The 18,569-nt window shown below is 43.9% G+C and overlaps 1 protein-coding gene across 2 annotated transcripts in view; it reads right to left on the bottom strand.

The window, feature by feature from the left end:
* The window catches only part of DSCAM (DS cell adhesion molecule), a 1,046,690-nt gene that overhangs the window by 447,655 nt on the left and 580,466 nt on the right, over positions 1-18,569 (bottom strand). For both annotated transcript variants that reach the window (XM_085621230.1, XM_085621231.1), the window contains exon 11: positions 10,806-10,979. In XM_085621230.1, coding sequence (XP_085477356.1) covers positions 10,806-10,979 — 174 coding nt within the window. The remainder of the gene's footprint in view (positions 1-10,805; positions 10,980-18,569) is intronic.

Below are 18,569 nucleotides of genomic sequence, written 5' to 3'. Positions count from 1 at the left end.
AATCAGAACACTTCTGGATTGAGGACATTCTGCCAGGAAGAAGAGCTGGATGCTGTAGGAGAGACTGATACTCTGCCTGTTGCTTTGTTGTGCTGGCCTGCTGCTTGCTGCTTCTGTCCTGGGAGTGAAAGGACCTGCTTCCAAGGTTTCCAAGGGCTTGATTTGAGCTTGCATCCTGTTAATAAGTCTCAGGGTCATCAAAGATATCATCTGCCAGTACCTAGGCCGCGGGAAATGTAACCTGGTGATCTGAAGTAGAAACTCCACGTATTGACTCCCAGTGCCTGTTTTATCGACGTCTGTGACATCCTAGCCATGATGCGTCCAGTTTCATGATAACTGGAAGCATACTACATGGCTGGATTCTAGAACCCATCTTTACAACGTCCTGCTGTAAAAGATCTATGCATTACCGCTGCCTGCCCTGAAGTGTGATTCCCGCTCGATGCATCAACTGCAGCTTTCACCACAGGCCCCAGCATGTCATCGCAGTGCATGTGAAAAATCACCGCAGTGAGTCCAGGCACTGTGTCACCGACGTCCATGGCACCCACTCTGACTCCAACGCAGCACCTGCTTCGCGACTGTGGAATCAATGCAGAACCTGCTTTGTGGCTGTGAAATCGAAGCAGCATCTGCTTCACCACTATTGCATTGACAAAGCGCATCCTGATTTTCGATGCATCATCCCTGGGCATCGATTCTTTATCGACACCGCACCGCAGTAAGGAACCGAGGCTGTGTATCTGGAAATTGACACATTACCTTCCCTGCCATTCAGTAACCGATGCATCACCTCCCCTGCCCAGCAGTAAGGAACCGACGCATCACCTCTCCTGCCAGTAAGGAACCAACGTATCACCTCCCCTGTGTAGTAGGAAACCGATGCATCACTTTGTGTTTCTGTCACCTCAAATCCCCTGCGCCTTCACCAGCTTTGGTTTTTGACGCATCTAAGGTACTTTCTGCTAAAACAAACACATCCATTGAGTTCTATGGACAACACTTGCTTAATCTTTTAAAAGTTATATTTTGACTTGTGAACATTGCATTTTTGTCGTTTTGGTCTTTTTTATTCAGATAAATATTTGCTATTTTTCTAAACTGGTGTGGGCTCCTTTTGTAGTGTTTTCACTTTGCTACTGTGTGTGTGTGTACAAATACTTTACACATTGCCTCTGCAAGAAGCATGACTGCTTGTGCCAAGCTGCCAAGGGGGCGAGCAGGGGTTAGCTTAGCTGTGTAACTCCCTTACCCTGACTAGAGGGAGGGTCCCTACTTGTACAGGGTGCAAACCACTGCCAATTAGAGACCCCATTTCTAACAGTAGCAATCTGGATGCACATAATCTCCGGAATTGAGATCCACATGTGGGGCCATGTGCGCTGCGTCATGAGAAGCATCCTTCCAGTTTATTGGACATGATGCACGGTCTGACCCTTGGTATGCAGCCATACTGTTCTCAGGATGGGTGGTTGGTTGGTGGTTCTATGATGGCATGATGGTTCTATCCTGTGTCCTTTCGAGCTACTGCTGGTAATCAGTGCCTGATTGAGGAAGGAGAATTCACATATATGAGCATGGGAGGATGCACACAGTTGGGTACCATGCCCAGTTATTTGCATCTTAGGCACTCTGTAAGTCCCCTTCCACCATGTGTGAAGCTTGTGTCTGGTTCATGCATGTCTTGGTATGTGTGTGCTGTTGTCCCTTGTGTGTCAAAACACTGCCCCTATATTTCATGGTATAATCTTTCAGTTAAAATACCTTTTAACTTCACTGTCTGCGTTATGCTTGATGACTGCCATGGTGATCTTTACTGCTGCCAGTTCATGTGGGGTGCCTATCTCTTATTCATGTGAACACAGGTTCAGTTTTTAGGCTGTGCATGCTTGTGCTGTGTTGGACTTTGTAATTTTGTGGAAGCTTTCTCTTCGTGTGACCGTGGTGTGCTCAGTGTCCATCACTTTTTAGGTCATGCATTTTGTGGTGAGGTAATGGTTATCTGAATATCTATGTGCCAAATGTTGTGTTCATTTTAGTTATTCATTAATTGTATTTCTGTTGTTCATTCAAACTGTTGTATTGGTACAGTGATAACCTTATTTGGAAGAGTCCAGTGCATTTTGTGTAATGGTCGTGTGCATATGCATTTCCATTAGTGTGTAAGAGTAATAGTATATCTGATTGCAAGGTATGACTGGGGGTGTGTGTGGGTGGCATAGGTGTTGTAATCTGGCACTTCACAGCATATGTGTTTGATTTTGTTTGTTTATTTTTAATAGCATAGTATTTTTTTGTTGTTTTCAGTATTACTGCTGTCTATTTGAGTCATTATATGTTATACGAGAATGTTGTATATCTGAGGTCGGCATTTTGGCTAAATATACATACCATTGTTCTACATAATTAATCCACTGGCCCCTCTATGTGTACTTCTTAACCTCAAACCAGTTTTAATCACTGCAATCTTTGAAACGTCAACATATAATGATGATTTCAAACACTGATTATTGCTGGGCAATTACTGCTGGTGAATTCAGCATTTCCCCTAAACCAATTCTGTTGGATATCTCTAAACCACTCTGTCAGAATGAATGGAATGTGGGCCTAGAAAACATGCTTGGCAGTGGCATAACAAGCTTTTAGTTGGGCCTCGTGCAAAAAACTCTGAAGACCCTCCTTGTCCTAAAGTCAGGATACACAGTTTGCTGCACCTTGGCTCACAGTGTCCCAGGGTTAATTCATTCTGACCTGAACTACTTCAAGGGGGACTTTCATTCTGCATCAGAGTGGCCCACTTACCCCATTAAAACAGAAGCCCCCATCCAAATGATACATTTTGATATGGGCCATGACTTTTTAGGGATACTATAAAGGTTCTATGATTGTTATGTTATGTTATGTTATGTTAGGTTTGCTTATAAAGCACACGTGTCACCCCAGCTGGGGTCTCTCGGCGCTATGATTAAGTCGTTTTACAATAAATCTCAGAGACCCTTGGGAAAGGCGATCTAAAGCATGTGGGCCATGTTTGCCAACCTCATAAACTGTGCTGATCCCCCACAACTCTTTAGCTCTCTCTCACAAATGCTATCTGAGCATCACTTCTCCAGGACCCACTGTATGTCACGTGATCCTCTTTAAAGCACTATTGTGTACTTCACTTTTGCACACTGTCTGCACAGTGCATATCCCTATACAGTGCCTGCAATACGTCTCATAAATCACACATGCAGTGCCTGCAGAGGGCTTCTGTCATGCTTACTGCCTGCACAGTACTAGTCCCAGTGCTTAATTTGTAAAAACAATAAGTTCCAGGGCTCTCGTCAGGAGGCCACTGCAGCGTGCACCACACCGTGCCCATGCCATGCTGCTAATGTTAGTAACAACACAACTATTAAGCATCACACTCCTACAAGTGTGACAATTCACTATTTCAGGCCCCCAAAGCTATACGAATGGCTTGTGTGGCGGGCAATAGTCATTATTAATGTATATTAAATTCATGATGAACTGTTGTTGTGGTGATCTCTAAATTAGACAGACAGCGTCACTTTGTGGCAGACTGTCACAAGCGCCAGTGTTGAGAGTTAAGTGCAGGTGCGGATAGATAACCCCTCTGACCATTCAGCTAATGAACTCATATCTAATCTCTCCGCACTTCAGCTCACTCAGAGAGTCTCTAAACATACACATATCAAAGGTCATCTACTCGACCCTGTCTTCAGTAATTTACAAGATCTTTCTGTAGGCACCCCACCCCACTTCCTTGGTCGGACCACTTTTTAATTCCTTTAATCTGGGAAATCCATGGACCCACTTTTCCCCCTAATATAATATCTACTCTGGAACGGACTGGGCTAAGCTCCCCACTGAGCTCTGGATTTCTGTTCTTAAGGCCACTAAACCAGCCAGTGACCCGAACCCCATTGTGGCGAATGAAAAGTTCAATAAATGGATTCAAAGCACCCTTGATGTAGTCCTCCCCAAAAAAAACCACCCCCAAACAAACCATGCCTAAGACTACTCCCTGGTTCACTCCCAGGCTGAGAGAATTTAAGCAATCGTGTAGAAGACTGGAACGCTCTTGGAGACAAAATTATTCTGATTCCAGGAAACTCAAATACAGAAAGGCTATTAGATCATATAAAGCTGAAATTAAATCTGCCCAAGTCGCTTTTTATGAGGAGAAAATCAGCTTAGAAGCAAACTCCCCCAAAGAAATTTTTCGAATCCCCAAGTTCCTCTCCAATGTACCTCAGCAGCAGCCAACATCAGAGGGGGCACTTACTAGGTGCAATAACTTGGCGGAGATTTTCCAACAGAAAATTCACAACATTTACATGTCCCTTCCAGCCTTCCAGAATCAAAAATCCATGTCACCGACTTTGGGGTCACTTGCCGGAACCCAAATAACACTAGGGCAATTCCCCCCTCTGGATCTTGCCTCTCTGGATTTGGTCATGGCAAAAGTAAAGTCAGACTCCCCTATTAATCCCACCCCTCCTTCCCCCCTGATTCTAGCTGCCGACACCATTCGTCCGGTAATCCTTGATCTGGTCAACTCCTCCATCTCTTCAGGAACTGTTCCCCCCGCATGGAAGTGTGCTCTGGTAAAGTCCCTTTTAAAGAAACCTAATCTTGACCAGTCCAACCTAGTTAAGTATCGCCCCATTTCGCTCCTCCCTTGGATGAGTAAGATTCTGGAAAAGCATATAAATTCTACCCTAGTAGATTTCCTAGAATCTAACGAGCTCCTTCATCATTCCTAAACTGGCTTTCATCCTCAACAAGGGACTCAAACTGCTCTTCTAGCAGTAACCGAGAAGGCGAGCTGGATACTGGATCAGGGAGGCAAGGCAGCGATCATCTTACTTGACCTCACTGCCGCTTTCGACACTGTTAACCATCGCACCCTGCTCCACCGGCTAAAAAGTGTGGGAGTTACCGGAACGGCCATAACTTGGCTTCAATCCTTTCTCAGCGGTCGGTTCTTTCAGGTCTTTGAGGGTGATGTTGTCTCCAACCGGCTGTCCCTCAGCTGTGGGGTTCCTCAGGGCTCCTCCCTGAGCCCTACGCTTTTTAACATCCATATGAGACCCTTGGCTGAGATTGTCCATCCATTTGACATTAAAATCATCACCTATGCAGACGAAACGCAGCTAGTGGTGGCATTGAACCACCCAGAGAAGTCGCCTAGCACCCTAGGCCCGTGCCTAGAAGAAGTTGCCAAGTGGATGGAACACTTGTGCCTTAAGCTGAATGGGGATAAGACCGAGCTCATGCTCCTGGGCAACTCACCCTCATTTGACCCGGTTTTGCTCTGGCCGAACTGCCTCTGTCCCGCACCAGATCCGAAGCCTCAGATCAAGAGCCTTGGTGTGGGGCTTGATCGCTCGCTCAGTTTTAATCACCAGGCCGTTAAAATCTCAGCTACTTGCTACGGCCTCCTGAGGATGTTCCGTAAGATCCTCCCCCTTCTCCCTTTTCAGGCGAGAAGGATCATGGTTCAGGCCCTCATCCTTTCTCGCCTGGACTATGGGAATTCCCTCCACCTGGGAGCCCCCTAAACCACCATCCATAAGCTCCAGGTCATTCAGAACTGTGCAGCTCGCATGCTCTTGCAGGTTCCCCATCGACAATCGGCGCAACCTGTACTAAGGAGCCTCCATTGGCTACCAATTATGGCAAGGATCCAGTTTAAGGCCATGTGCCTGACTCATAGGGCCTTCTGGAAGAAGGGCCCAGTCCCAATCCAATCCATGATCACTCCCTATCAACCTCCCAGAGACCTCCGCTCTATGTCTTCCTTCCTAGTCACCTCACACAGAATAAGGAAGGCTAGATGGGGTGGGTGTTCCTTCTCCCATAACGCTGCTAACTCATGGAACTCCCTCCCACTCCATCTGCGGAAGGAACTAAACCTGCTCTCCTTTGGAAAGCTTCTAAAAAACGTTCTTTTCAATTGATGCATCTAATCCGCTCCTCTCCTGTCATTTTGCGTCAGTCCACAGCGCTAGGAGGCCTGTGGGTAGTTATTGCGCTATATACATTTTATTTTCATTTCATTTCATTTCAGCACCAGAAACCACTGGCTCAAATTAAGCACTGACTAGTCCTCAGCCCTCTAATTAATTGTGTGGTCCTTGTTCCCATTCAAGGTCTACATTTGTTTTGTCTCTTGTTAATTGCCTATATGATTCCTTTTTCTCACTCACCACCTCCTAAGTGATCCCCCTAGCTCATGTTCTGCATTGCACTTCTTTCTGCCTTGCTGCATGCACAATGCTTCTCTCAATTCAAGGTCTGCATTGTGCTTCTTTGTCACTCACGGCCTGCATGTATTTCTCCCGGTGCATTGTCTACTTTGTAGTTCCTTTTCACTCACTGGCTGCACCGGCCTTCTTCCAATTCAAGGCCAACACTGTGCTTGTCTCTCATTCACCATCTACACTGTACTGCGCTTTCTACACTGTACTTCGCTGTCTACACTGCACTTCGCTCTCACTACCTGCAGGGTGTTTCACGGTCTCACTCACTGTCTCAACTGTGCTTCCTGGCCACTCACTGGCCTTAACATGCCTCTTTATTACTCATTCCAATGTTATGAATAATTTGAGAGAGGAGAGATATACCCAGGGACTGCTTCTTGGATTTTGGGTTCAAGAAGAATTGGGTGTCCTTGGCATGGGGAGCCAGTCGCACTGTTATTCAGTCCTGGCTCTTGCACCAAGTCACAACAACAAGTGGTAGTCATTACACAGATATTTTTCTACGGTTAAAGGTGTGAAATTCAAAATGGCACCTAGCTAACAACATTTGCTTCTTTTGAGGACCTCTAAATCGGACTGGCCTGGATTGAAGTCAACAGGGAGACGCCAGTGAAAGCCTCTCAGTTCTGTGAAGACAGGCCTGTGCCTCTGAAAGGACCTAACGGCTGTGGCAGGGTGGTAGTCACAGGCCAGGGCTGTACCACACAATGGCCAACGTGGCGGTTTAAGTCAGTCACAAATCCAACCTTTGAGTGGCGGCTCTTCCTTTAAGGCGGAGGAGCGTCACCCCACGGCTGGCTGAGCAATGCAAAAAGGAAAAATAAAACGATCTTAATACATTGCTATTCATTTTATTTTTCAGTGCTGAGCTAGGGCAGGGAAGGGCTGTGCTATTCTGATGGACAGCAGCAGCCAGCAAGGAGGAGGAGTGTTGAGCACCATAAGTGCGCATGACAGTTTGGCTGGCCGTCTTAGGACGGCCAAACTGTCCAACAGCCGGTTGGAGAACAGTCCCAAGGACTGTCTGAGCAGCAAACCAGGATGCTCACACCAGTCACGACGCTGCTGTCGTGCTGGTAATGCTATTTACCATTACCAGCATGACATCAGTGCCGTGACTGGCCTAGGGGAGGCTGGGAGCCTATGTGCTGCCGGAAGTCACGAACAGAAGAGGATGGAGGAGAGGTGGTAGCCGTATACAGATAAACGATCTTTTCTTTTTTCTTTTCATCCCCCCTTTCTGCCCCCCACTGCCCCACTACTTCTGGTCCCTAGGAGCCGCCACTGCAACCTTTGTCTCTATAAGACCTGTAGGTTGTTTCAGTCAGTGCATGTCAAGCACTGGCCTTTGAAAGACAAGTATTGGTGCATCCAAATCACTCCCGGCTGCTGCGAAGAGTTAGCCACAATTGAAAAATGTCACAGAAATCTACGCATGTCTAGGTGAGAGTTAGCCACAAGTCAAAACTAAGAATTTATGGAGAGTAAGGTTGGCTAGGAATTAGTCATAATCCAGGCACAAGTCAGGCCTCTGCCTGTGAAAGGCTGGTAGCTCTTGAGCAAAGCCAGCCCAAGTCATTCCTTTGTCAATGAAAAGCTAGTAAAGCTAAGGAAATGTGTGGGGCAAGTGAAGCCTGTGCCTCTCAAAGGCTGGTAACAGTGGTACAGAGTCAGAAATCAAGCAAAAAAAGATGTATCATGAGAGCAGGACGCACGCAAACATCGCATCTAACCCCAGCAGAAATATAGCACATAAAATGGAATACTAACTCGATGCGATATGTAACTGCAGAGCAAAAGCAACACATTCTCTTTCAGAAGTCATCATGGCATCATTTAAATTGTGTACCCAGTCCTTAATTTATGCCGGTGTTTGCAGTGGGTGGTCGCGTTTGGGAAACTGGACTTACTCTTTATCATCAGACTTTGATCCAGTGTAGGACAGAAAAAGTCACAAAATGGAGATAGAAGGAGGAATAAAAAGATAGGAAAGCAGTGACAAAGGGAGAAAGCAGGGATGAAGAAAGAACCTGCAGCAGTGATATAAAGCGCTAGGAAATGGGCAAGCAATGTTTTCTGGAGCAAAGGCATCATGTTCCTAAGAAAAACCTTCTGTACCCGCACTTGCATTTTTTACAAAGCAAGTACTGTGCCTGATCCTAAACTCTCTTACTGTAACCTCACAAAAAACCAGAGTTTATTATATGCAGATATAACATTCCATTCTAATATGAGAAGCATAATGCCTTTATAAGCAAAAATCTAAAAAGATTTCACGCATGGTAATAGTGACATCCACTTAGGGTTAGATGTATGAAGCATTTTTGAGTTAGCAAACAGCCCGATTTGCCAAATAGGGCCATTTGCAGCCGCAAAAATGCTTTTCCTGATGTGCAAACCCCAAATTGCCATTCAGTAACTTCTTACCAAATGGCAATTTGGGTTTTGCGTTTAGGTATTTGGAAGGGGTGTGTTCAGGGCGTTCCACTCCTAATACCGAATGGCATTGTTATGTATGAATGTTTTGCGACTGAAATATGCTCGCAAATTATTCGCAATTTACTGCCGACTCAAAGCTGGTGGTAACCCATTTGGAAATGGGAAGGGACCCTTTCACCTTCAGAAATGGTCAGATAAATATTTTTTAAGAGCAGGCAGTGGTCCCATAGACCACTGCCTGCTCTTAAAAAATGAAACTTCAAAGTTCCATTTTTTTTCTTTTTAAAACGCAGCCTGTTTTCCTTTAGGAAATGGTGGTCTGCAGACCCCAGGAGGCCACCATCCCTGTGATAGCAGCGAATCCCAGTGGGTCACAAATTGCAACCTACTCCATTAATTTCCATGAGGTAGGACTTTTTGTAACCCACTACAAACCCCTAAAGAAACTCAAGAGCGTTCCATACATTAGGAATAGCGATTTCTTAATTGCGATTTGCAAAAAATCACAATTAGGTAATCTCTATTCCTGTTTTTGTACATCTGACCCTTAGTTCTTTCACAAGCCAAAAGCCAGCCTATGGTCCAACAATGCTGGATGATTGGTGGTAAACAAGTCCCCCATTTCCTTATTTGTTGGAAACTCATTGCTTCATAAAGCAACATTGGGAGGTATCCTCACAAATTTTCCATCATCTTCCTGTGATTTTAAATCGAATTCCGAAATATTTAGAGGCCTATCCACGAAAGTCATTTTAGAGTACACATAGTAACACTACTTTATCTTTTTACGTACAGACATCTTCTCCCAGATCTCTGCATACGTAGGTATGTAAGTAAGTAGTAGGGATAAGGAGGAGTTCTTGAAGAATGGGGAATAATTAATACTAAATAGGTGGGGTTAAAAGAAATCGAAGGAAAGGTTTAGGAAGATCAATGATAATACAATATATACACTCACAGTGTGACAGAATTGCAATCCACAAAATAATTTTTTAAATCTACTACAGGAATACAGCTGGCAAAACAAGCTCAAATGTTTTACCTCTCAAACTGTGTCAATTATCAATTCTTGTTAAAGACCTTCTTAAAACTAATGCTATCTCAATGTTTCAGATGGCACTAGGCTAAACCCTCATAGTACTTGTAAAATATACAAAATCAATTGTTCTAAACCACCCTTCAACTTCCTACATTATCTGAACACCTTCATTTGACTAGAAGCAGTTGCCCCTCTTTTCATCTATATGAGCAGCTGCATTTAAATGTGTAGCTTTGTATCACCTTGTCAGTCATTACCCAGCTAAATGACAAATGGAACCAAATTGCTCATGATGTTTTAGGCATTCTGCTATAAAGTCCAAATATAGATGACACTCACAGCTTGTCCAGGGTTATATGTGAATGTATGATGTTACAACGCTTTCTTTACACAGCAATACATTTACAATGCAGTAATTACACCGCAAGTCGTTACAACGACTTGCGCTAAAGGCGCTGGAATTAGGAATAGTATGATTTCCTATTCCAACTCCAGCCTACGTAACAGTAGGGAAGGTGTTGGAATAGTAAATCATAATATTCCTTAGTGTATAGCGCCATCCAGCGCAAGTCGTTGTAAGGACATGCGTTGTAATGGCCACGTTGTAAACGTATCGCGGTGTAAAGACCGCGTTATAATGGATGTCTCCCGTTATATATATCCCAGGACAAATTCAGAGAGATTTTAAAATAAATGATTTACCAATCGCTAAGTCTGGACTCTGGAAAGCAATCAGAAGCCTTATATATGACGACACTCCGAATAATCGCTTCTTCTTCTTCTATGAACTATTTAAGATCAATTTGCAAGTACAATCAATGCAAAGGGCGTGGTACTAGAATACCGTTGACAGGATATCACCTGACAATATTGTCCATTTGGAGATAACAATAGAACATCTACACACAGCTGCTTTTTGCAAACAATATTTAGGGCACACTATTTATGATGGATCATATTTATGATGACAATAATTAGACATACGACCATGTTAAGACACAAGCTCTGGAATTGTGCTCACAGATGAGAAAATAATGTGGTAATGGACTTACTTTTTACTGTGAGAAACATGGACTTGCTGACATCAGCTCCTACATCATTGCTGACCTTACATAGGTAATATCCACTGTCTTCCTCCAGAACATGCTTAATCAACAGAGAGCCATTGGTGAGAAGCTGAATCCGGCCGTTCAAGGCGATTGGCTGGAATTGGGGGACTCCAGAACCTAGAATCGAGAACAGATGGTTCATCATTGCCAAGCCATCCCTAGACATCAATGATAATTTCTTACAGTAAAGTCAGACATTCTTGGCACTGTAGAACCAATACATAACCAACAGATAAAAGTAAAACATAGAAAGTTACGCCCCCTCCCCAATAATGGCAAAAAAGCTTAACATTCTGTGCACAAAATATTACAGGATGTAGTGGATCCTATTTCTTACAAGGTTTTGTGCAACTTGTTTAAGTTGCTCCCCAGGTAATGCTAGTGGATGCAGATTCCAATCCTTTACTGTAACCATACAAAAGTCTATCCTGCCATAAAAGGCAGTTCCTTTTGTTAGGACCTTAGGACTGATGTGCCAAATGCCTGCTCCAGTGAAGGGACGGGCTACTTGAAATTAGCTGCCCAGAAATTTGGCGTGCTTGCAAGAATTCAGAGCCATACTGACAAGTCCCTTGCACCACCGGGGCATCACTTTTTTTGATGCTGCAGTGGCACACAATGCAGGCCCATTTCTACAAGGCCACGCAAAGCCACCCTGCTTTGTAGATAAGCTGTAAGGCCACGCAGTGCAAGTTGCTGCATTGCCTTCCATTGCGGCAGGGAGGCGTTCCCAAGCAACACCCATGGATTTTGACACTGCCCCAGATTTACAAAATAGCCTGAATCTGGGGCAGCGGCAAAAACGTACGCCTGTTAACATTTCTCCTAATTGTTTCCTCTTTCCACATGTGCTGCATTCTGCAGAACACATAGAAAGAGGAAAACATATTTTGTGATTGTTTTTGTGCCAACAACACAGAGACCCTTGCACCATGGTGCAAGGGTGCCTGCATTGGCGCACGGTTGCAATTTTTGTGCCGGCTGATAGGACAGGAATGCACGTATCTTGTAAATACAGTGGATTTCTGTCCTTTCGAATTGGCATAGGGAAGCACAGCAAAATAACTTGCGGCACTGCCCTTCACCAATTCTTTGTAAATATACCCCGAGCATTAAAGATAATCCAATGCAGCAGAGGTAGCAAATGCAAGAATCTGAGAGCCATGTAATATGTCCACATCTAGAAAGATCACAACTCAATCAATTGGCAAGGTGATATAAAATCTTTGTTCTGGCTTTAACATATGTAGTATTTCCATAAATGAAACAAGATTGTACACAGGAATTGTTCGCTGCCATATATCATTGTGGGCCAGTAAATTAAAGTAACATCCTCACCATTTTCATTTGAAGAAGGAAAAGACTTTGGGTCTTCAAAGATAATTGATTTTCCTGACAAATGCCCAGGTCACATTTAAAAGTGGCTGTAGTAGGAGGGAGGCCAATATTTAAAGCCAACCAACCATGTCTTAGATGGCTGTGTGTCCACAGGTAAGGAGCACCCCAGCTCTGTTTTTGTGGGGTTTAGCCTCAGAGAAATGTTTGTCCTCCAACAATGTGTGGGGGGTTAGCAGATTTGCTAGGGAGGATTCATCTTGAGCTTTACCAGTTCCCAGAGCATGTTTTGCCAGGCCAAAAATCCAATGGATGCATTTGCCTACATGTAAAGTTTAAACCCTATGAATGAAGAAGATTAGCAAGGGTGCCAGTATATAAGATTAAAAGGAAGGGGGCATGGCTGAACGTCCAAGAATATAGACATTATCTAGATCAGCTCTGCACCCACACCCTTACAACCTGGCATCATGCAAAAGAGTGAGGCCCATTGGAAACATCCAGGCTCAGGATCCTTGACTGCAAGCTATTGAGAGTACTGATGGACAAGATTGGGAGTGAATCAGCTGCAGCGCAGAAAGATATTGGACCGGAAAGGTGGACCTTGCATGGTTGGCCCGGCCCTGGGCACTCAGAACCGGGTGGACAGTCCGTCTGAGGAGAATTCCATGTAACGTGTGGCAGCCAAGCCAGCTCTCTCATGGATTGGGAGGGCACCACATACAGCTCACAAACTTTGATCAGTTGCAGGGGCCATCTGCAGCCGAGGATGCACGGTGCGACTAGACCAGCCACCCCTATAGCTACGTGCTACAGTGATATCTGCAGGGAGCCTAGACACCCCCCTAGGCCTTTTTTCAGGCATTGAATAGCAAGACCTTCCCCCCTCGGCTAGCAAAGGGTGGACAACTGGGTATCTACCTCATTCAGCCTGTGGCTGGTGCAGGCTCAGGGGCATGGACAGCCTGACTATGGCCACTGTGGACTGCCACCCAGTTCTGCTGTTGCAGATCAATCAAGTATGATATGTGATGGAAAGGAACTTGAACTGGGTCCAACTGTAGTACCTCTCTGTTACACTCTCCTGGGTGGCAGCTGCCATTTGACAAGAGCAAGGCCTGGGTTCAATAAGGGGCGTAATTTCTCAGCCATCAAAATGCAGAACATCGACCTAGTCCCAGGATAGGCCGGTAATAGGACTGCACAAAGCTCCTGATATCCTGTAAACTGTACAACAGAGGTCTTCAAACTTTTTGATGCCGAGACCCCCTCCTCAAATGTTTTTAGGTGTAAGGACCCCCTCCTGACAAAATATTCTAGAACCTGTTACTCTCCATCAATAACCATAAACGCCCTTAATTCCTGTGGCAAATCATTTTTACTGTGGGGAAATATTATTAAACAGTGTATTCTGTAAAAATGCTTAGGTTTTTCACTGTCAGGTAGCTACATATAAAATAACTGGTAGTTTAAGTGAAAAATACATTTAAAAAGGTGTTACTTAGTGGGAAATGCACAATAGTACATTATGACACCTTTATTGGTTTAATGCACTTCAGAGGTCTATGTGTAACCAGGGACCCACAGAATTAATTCTTTAATGGTGCAGTGGAGAATAGTGATGTGTGCATTTTCTGTGCTAGAAGGTTACAGCTTGTTACAGAAAGCACTTTGAATATGTAAGTCATTATTTAAAACTTGCATTTTCGTAATACCCAGATAGTACATATTTTTCACAAAACACCTCCTGGGGTAGTAAGCGTTTTACAATTTCAATTACAATTGAAAGCACACACTTCACAGCTCAATTGTTCTCTTTGCACTACCACTCAAAAAGAATGCATCTGTGTCATCACAAAGCTTTGAATGATTTGAGCAATTAAAACCAGTACCTGCCTTCAAGCACCCTTTATGTACCTTTGCACCTAGCACACGTTTGTATTTCTTTCAGTCAAGCCGCTGCACCCTGGGAGTTAACTATCTGCTTGCTTCCGTTTCACAGCACATGACACTCCTTGAATGACACTCCAGCTAAAGCATATTAACTATTAGAATTAACCGTCCCAGGTGGGTTGTCTTTTTTCCAGAAAGTAGGGAAACGTCTATGTAAATATATTTGCGAGTGCTTTCACTGCAGAAACCATCTTCATACATGAAAGGTTGTGCGATTGCACTGTATAAATATAACATTTTGCAGAATTATGCCTCAATGAGAGCAAAGAATAAAAAATTAAAAGTTAATAGAAATAAATCTTACAAATAATCTTCAAACATGTATTTGTAATATAAATATTCTGAAAATGCCTTTCCAGTACAGGTTTTTTAAGCGCCACAATAAAACAATCGAAAATCGAAAGTATTTGTGTAGACTAGGTAAAAAAAACCAGGAAAAATGACAAATTTCGAAATAGCAGAAAGAAGGTAAGGAAAGTTTGAAGTTGGGTGGTTCTGGCCTCTGATTTCCATCCCATGTTCCCCTCGCAGAGAACGGCCTGCTCCAGCCCCCATCGCACCTTCCTTTGTAGACGCAGTGCATGAACAGGCCCAGCACGAGGTCAATTAAACTGGTACTGGCCTCCTGCAGAGCCTGACTGCCTCCTAATGGTCATTGTCGCCAAGACCCATCCTCCTTCATCAGCTGGTGAGAAGTGTTCACAATCGGATTGCTTTTTAGAGCAGCTCCCAGTGCGAGGCTCTCTCTGGCAGAGCGCTCGGCTGGGGAATGCGCGCCCCCCTTCCTGTGACTCCACGGCCCCCCTGGGGGTCGCGCCCCACAGATTGAAGACCTCTGCTCTACAATCAGCAAATGGGCTCGAGCCTCAGTGAGGTACCAATTGAACTAAGGGAACAATACCGGCTGCTCATGCTTACCCTTTGATCCTCACATAGGCGACTTACCAGTATTGACTAGGGTTTATCTCCGGCCAGCGGCTCACCTAACCAGCTGTTGACTTTGGACAAGCGCAGAGGGGATCGACGCAAAAGGAAAAGCTGCCAAAACTGTCACTGCCCGTCAACTTAGTCCGACCCAAGTAATCCACAGAAAAAGAGTTCAAAGTGACATAAATCGGAATGGGGGCAAGGCTGAATTCCTCGATCCCTGAACTAAGGTACCTGTTTGAATAGCGATACAGCAGTAAAGTCTTAATGATATCTTTCCCTACACTGTCTTGCCCAAGTAACAAACCTTATAGGTACATCTAAAGCCTGCAGGAAAAACTGCACACAAAGATGAAACTGGAGAGCCTTGATTACAAGATGGTGTCCCTCAGTGAACAACAGATAGGTGCCATCAAGACGTTAGCAGTTTCTCTCCTGACAAGCTGGACAAGATCCCGTCTGCCATCACAGACACAAGGTCATACAAGCACTAGAAGGAAAAAGGCCCTGGAACTAGGACTTCTAAGGGAAGACCAGCAGAAATTCAAAGAGAAGGTACAACATAAAGAAAATGTGGTGCAATATTTTCTCCCTCAAACCACAGAATAAAACCGGCAGGTCCTGAAGCATATGGAGACAGTGAGATTCTTCGTAGGATGAGCAGAAGATGCAGAGGGACATGCTAGATGGAATAATTTAAGAATAGTGGCATTCTAGACTTTTCCTATTGCGAGCAAAGCCCTGTTTTGTAACGATGTACACATGACCATTGCTGGTCATGTGACGCGCGGAACCATTCGCTCAGTGTGAGCGAGTTTTCCCGCCATTCCTATTCTTTCTATTTATTCACAGACACGCCATGGTTTCACCGTCTCCGGGCTCGGTGGGCTTTTTAGGTGCTTTGCTTGGCAGTGGACTCAGAAGAAGTAAGTACCGTTCGGTATTGAGATCAGTTTTAACAGCGGTACGTTCTGGGTGCTTGAGGAACGGGGTATTCTACTCTCATTGATTATCCCTGATTCACTTCTCATTTTAGCTGTTCTGGAGTCCCGCCACCCACCGTTTGCCCAAGGAGCGGGATTATTCTTTCTCAAACGTAAGCCCCGTTTTTCTCCTTTTCTCTTCTTTCTTTGAAAGTGTGCACTACTTTTGCAAAGTGTGTTTACTTTAATGTTGGTTTGCCTAGTTAAAGCTATATTGGTAGTCAAGTCCTTGTAATCGTTTTCAACAGTTTTCATTAAATATAATACTGATAAACTGTGGTATCGAGTAAATTTACTCGTTTTCTATCATCATTCAGAATATTAGTATACAGAATTTTGGTTTCTCTTCTGATTTTGTCTAGTTCGGGCACACACGAAATAATGTCAGTTTGTATGCCTGAATAATGAGCTTATCATTGACTTGAATATTTGACTGTGACATTTCATTCATTTTTCACAAAGTAATTGAACATACTGCTAAATGGTGTGCAAATACATATTTTTCTGCCCCCTGACATGTATGTTTCTTTACAGACATTTTATGGCTTTTGAGAAGTGCTCGAAGGCCTCTTAAAACCGTGAGTTTATTCGGTTCTTTTGCACCTGAGGTTAGGGTAAGCCTTAGCGAGCTTATACCGCCAAGGTACTTTTTTGTAGGTCCTGAAGAAAGCTTCGTGTAATCACACCTAGAAGCTGAAACATGTCGGCCAATACATAGGATGTACCTGAGTAATTCACATCAGTGATTGACATCCATTTTTTTCACTTGTTTTTATTCTGTGCCAGGTTCGCCACCATTAAAAGTGTTTTGGACGAATCCTGTGTACATTTTAACCAGCACTAATTTTTTCTATTTTTTTGCACTTATCACACATAAAAATCCCTTCTTGTTTGATTTTTGCGCTCCGCTATAAGTAAGCGTTGAAGCACACCAGAGGTGCAGTTGGCATCTCTGGTGGAACCCTATGATGAAGCATGTCACCAACGAGGTTGGTGAGTGAGGGTTCTTTATCCAAACTTGATTGATTTATCCTTGGCACATTGTTATACATATTGATTTTTTTGTATACATTTACATTTCTTCTATATGAATTTTTGTACTTGCACACTCTTTTGTTGTTTATTTACTGTTTAGGGGGATCAAGAGTGTGTCTCTACCCTCTCTCTCCTGTTGTTTTTTGATGATGGACAGCTTTCCGCATGTCCATACCATGTCTTCCTTATAAAGGAGGAACAGAGAACAGAGCCTGTTATAGCTGCAACTCTGAAATGCTGATAAACACCCACCAATAGGAAACCTATAAAACTGGCTCCGAAGAGGTATCTTCAGCAACCAGAAGTAGCAGTCACTTGTTCCTGTTCCCCCTGGTGAACCCACACACCGTGGAGTGTTAACATAGTCCTTAAAAACACCCTTCGAGTTAGGCAGTATCCCACCTGATTAATAAGTTGTCATACACATGCATGTATCCATCTACCGCAACAGATGTAACATTCAGTTCAAAACAGTGCGGGTGAAAAAGTACATTAGTAATTAGGTCCTTTTCCCCCCTAACAGGAAGTGTCCTGTAAACTGAGGAGCGTACTATACTTAGGAATGTCCACAATCAGATAGTGATCCCTGTTCACATATATTACATTTAGGTGACTATGATGGGTATGAAGCTAGATGCTAAGCAATAGCAATCAGCACACTCTATAGTGGTAGTAAATTACTGAGAAGTGTACGATTAATATCAATGTTTCTCATTTCGTTTAATTAAGGGAGGCTCTTGCAAGATCTGTCCATGAGTTCGTGAGTAGAAGTGGGGTTATCATGGATGGTACAGGGAGGGAGATCCAGAGCCATGATACTACAATGTAGGAGGGCACAGGCCATGCAATACCATTATACAGTTTCTCATGAATGCACACATTAAATATATGATCTTTATTTAGAGCATCCAGGTAATGGGTACAGTGAGTAAAAGACTCACATGCCCAATACAGAAAACACCAGATTTCTCCGAAAGTGGAGGGGACCTTACTTTTTTACCACTTTTTCTGCATACTCTAGGGGTGCCATATTCTGTGTTTGACCTGTGTTTCCATAGGGGTGCCATGATCTGTCTTTGACCTATATTTCCATATGTGCCAGATACTATACTTTCAAACTCAAATGGGAGATTTGCACTTAAAGAGAGCAAACCAGACAGAGTCCTAGTCGTGCCCAGTAGAAACTTGCACCCCCAACATGGAAGAGCTATCCTTCCTAACCACATTCTCTAGCAAATTAGCAGAGTTAAGAGAGAGACATTTAGATCCTAGGAAGGGACTTTAACAGGTTACTGGATACAGCACTCAATAGATCCCACCCACCCATACCTCAATTACCTAAAGTTCACAACGCCAGGACCTTCGAGCAGTGGTTGTGATACAGGTCACTATTAGGCTCCTGGTCCAATAGGAACCCTAAATAAGGTGTTACTTGTACTATTCAGTCCCAAACAGTTTGCATGTCAGAGCAGAC

Source organism: Triturus cristatus, chromosome 8, assembly GCF_964204655.1.
Source record: "Triturus cristatus chromosome 8, aTriCri1.1, whole genome shotgun sequence".
Lineage (NCBI taxonomy): Eukaryota > Metazoa > Chordata > Amphibia > Caudata > Salamandridae > Triturus > Triturus cristatus.
This window is presented reverse-complemented; position numbering and strand designations above follow the sequence as displayed.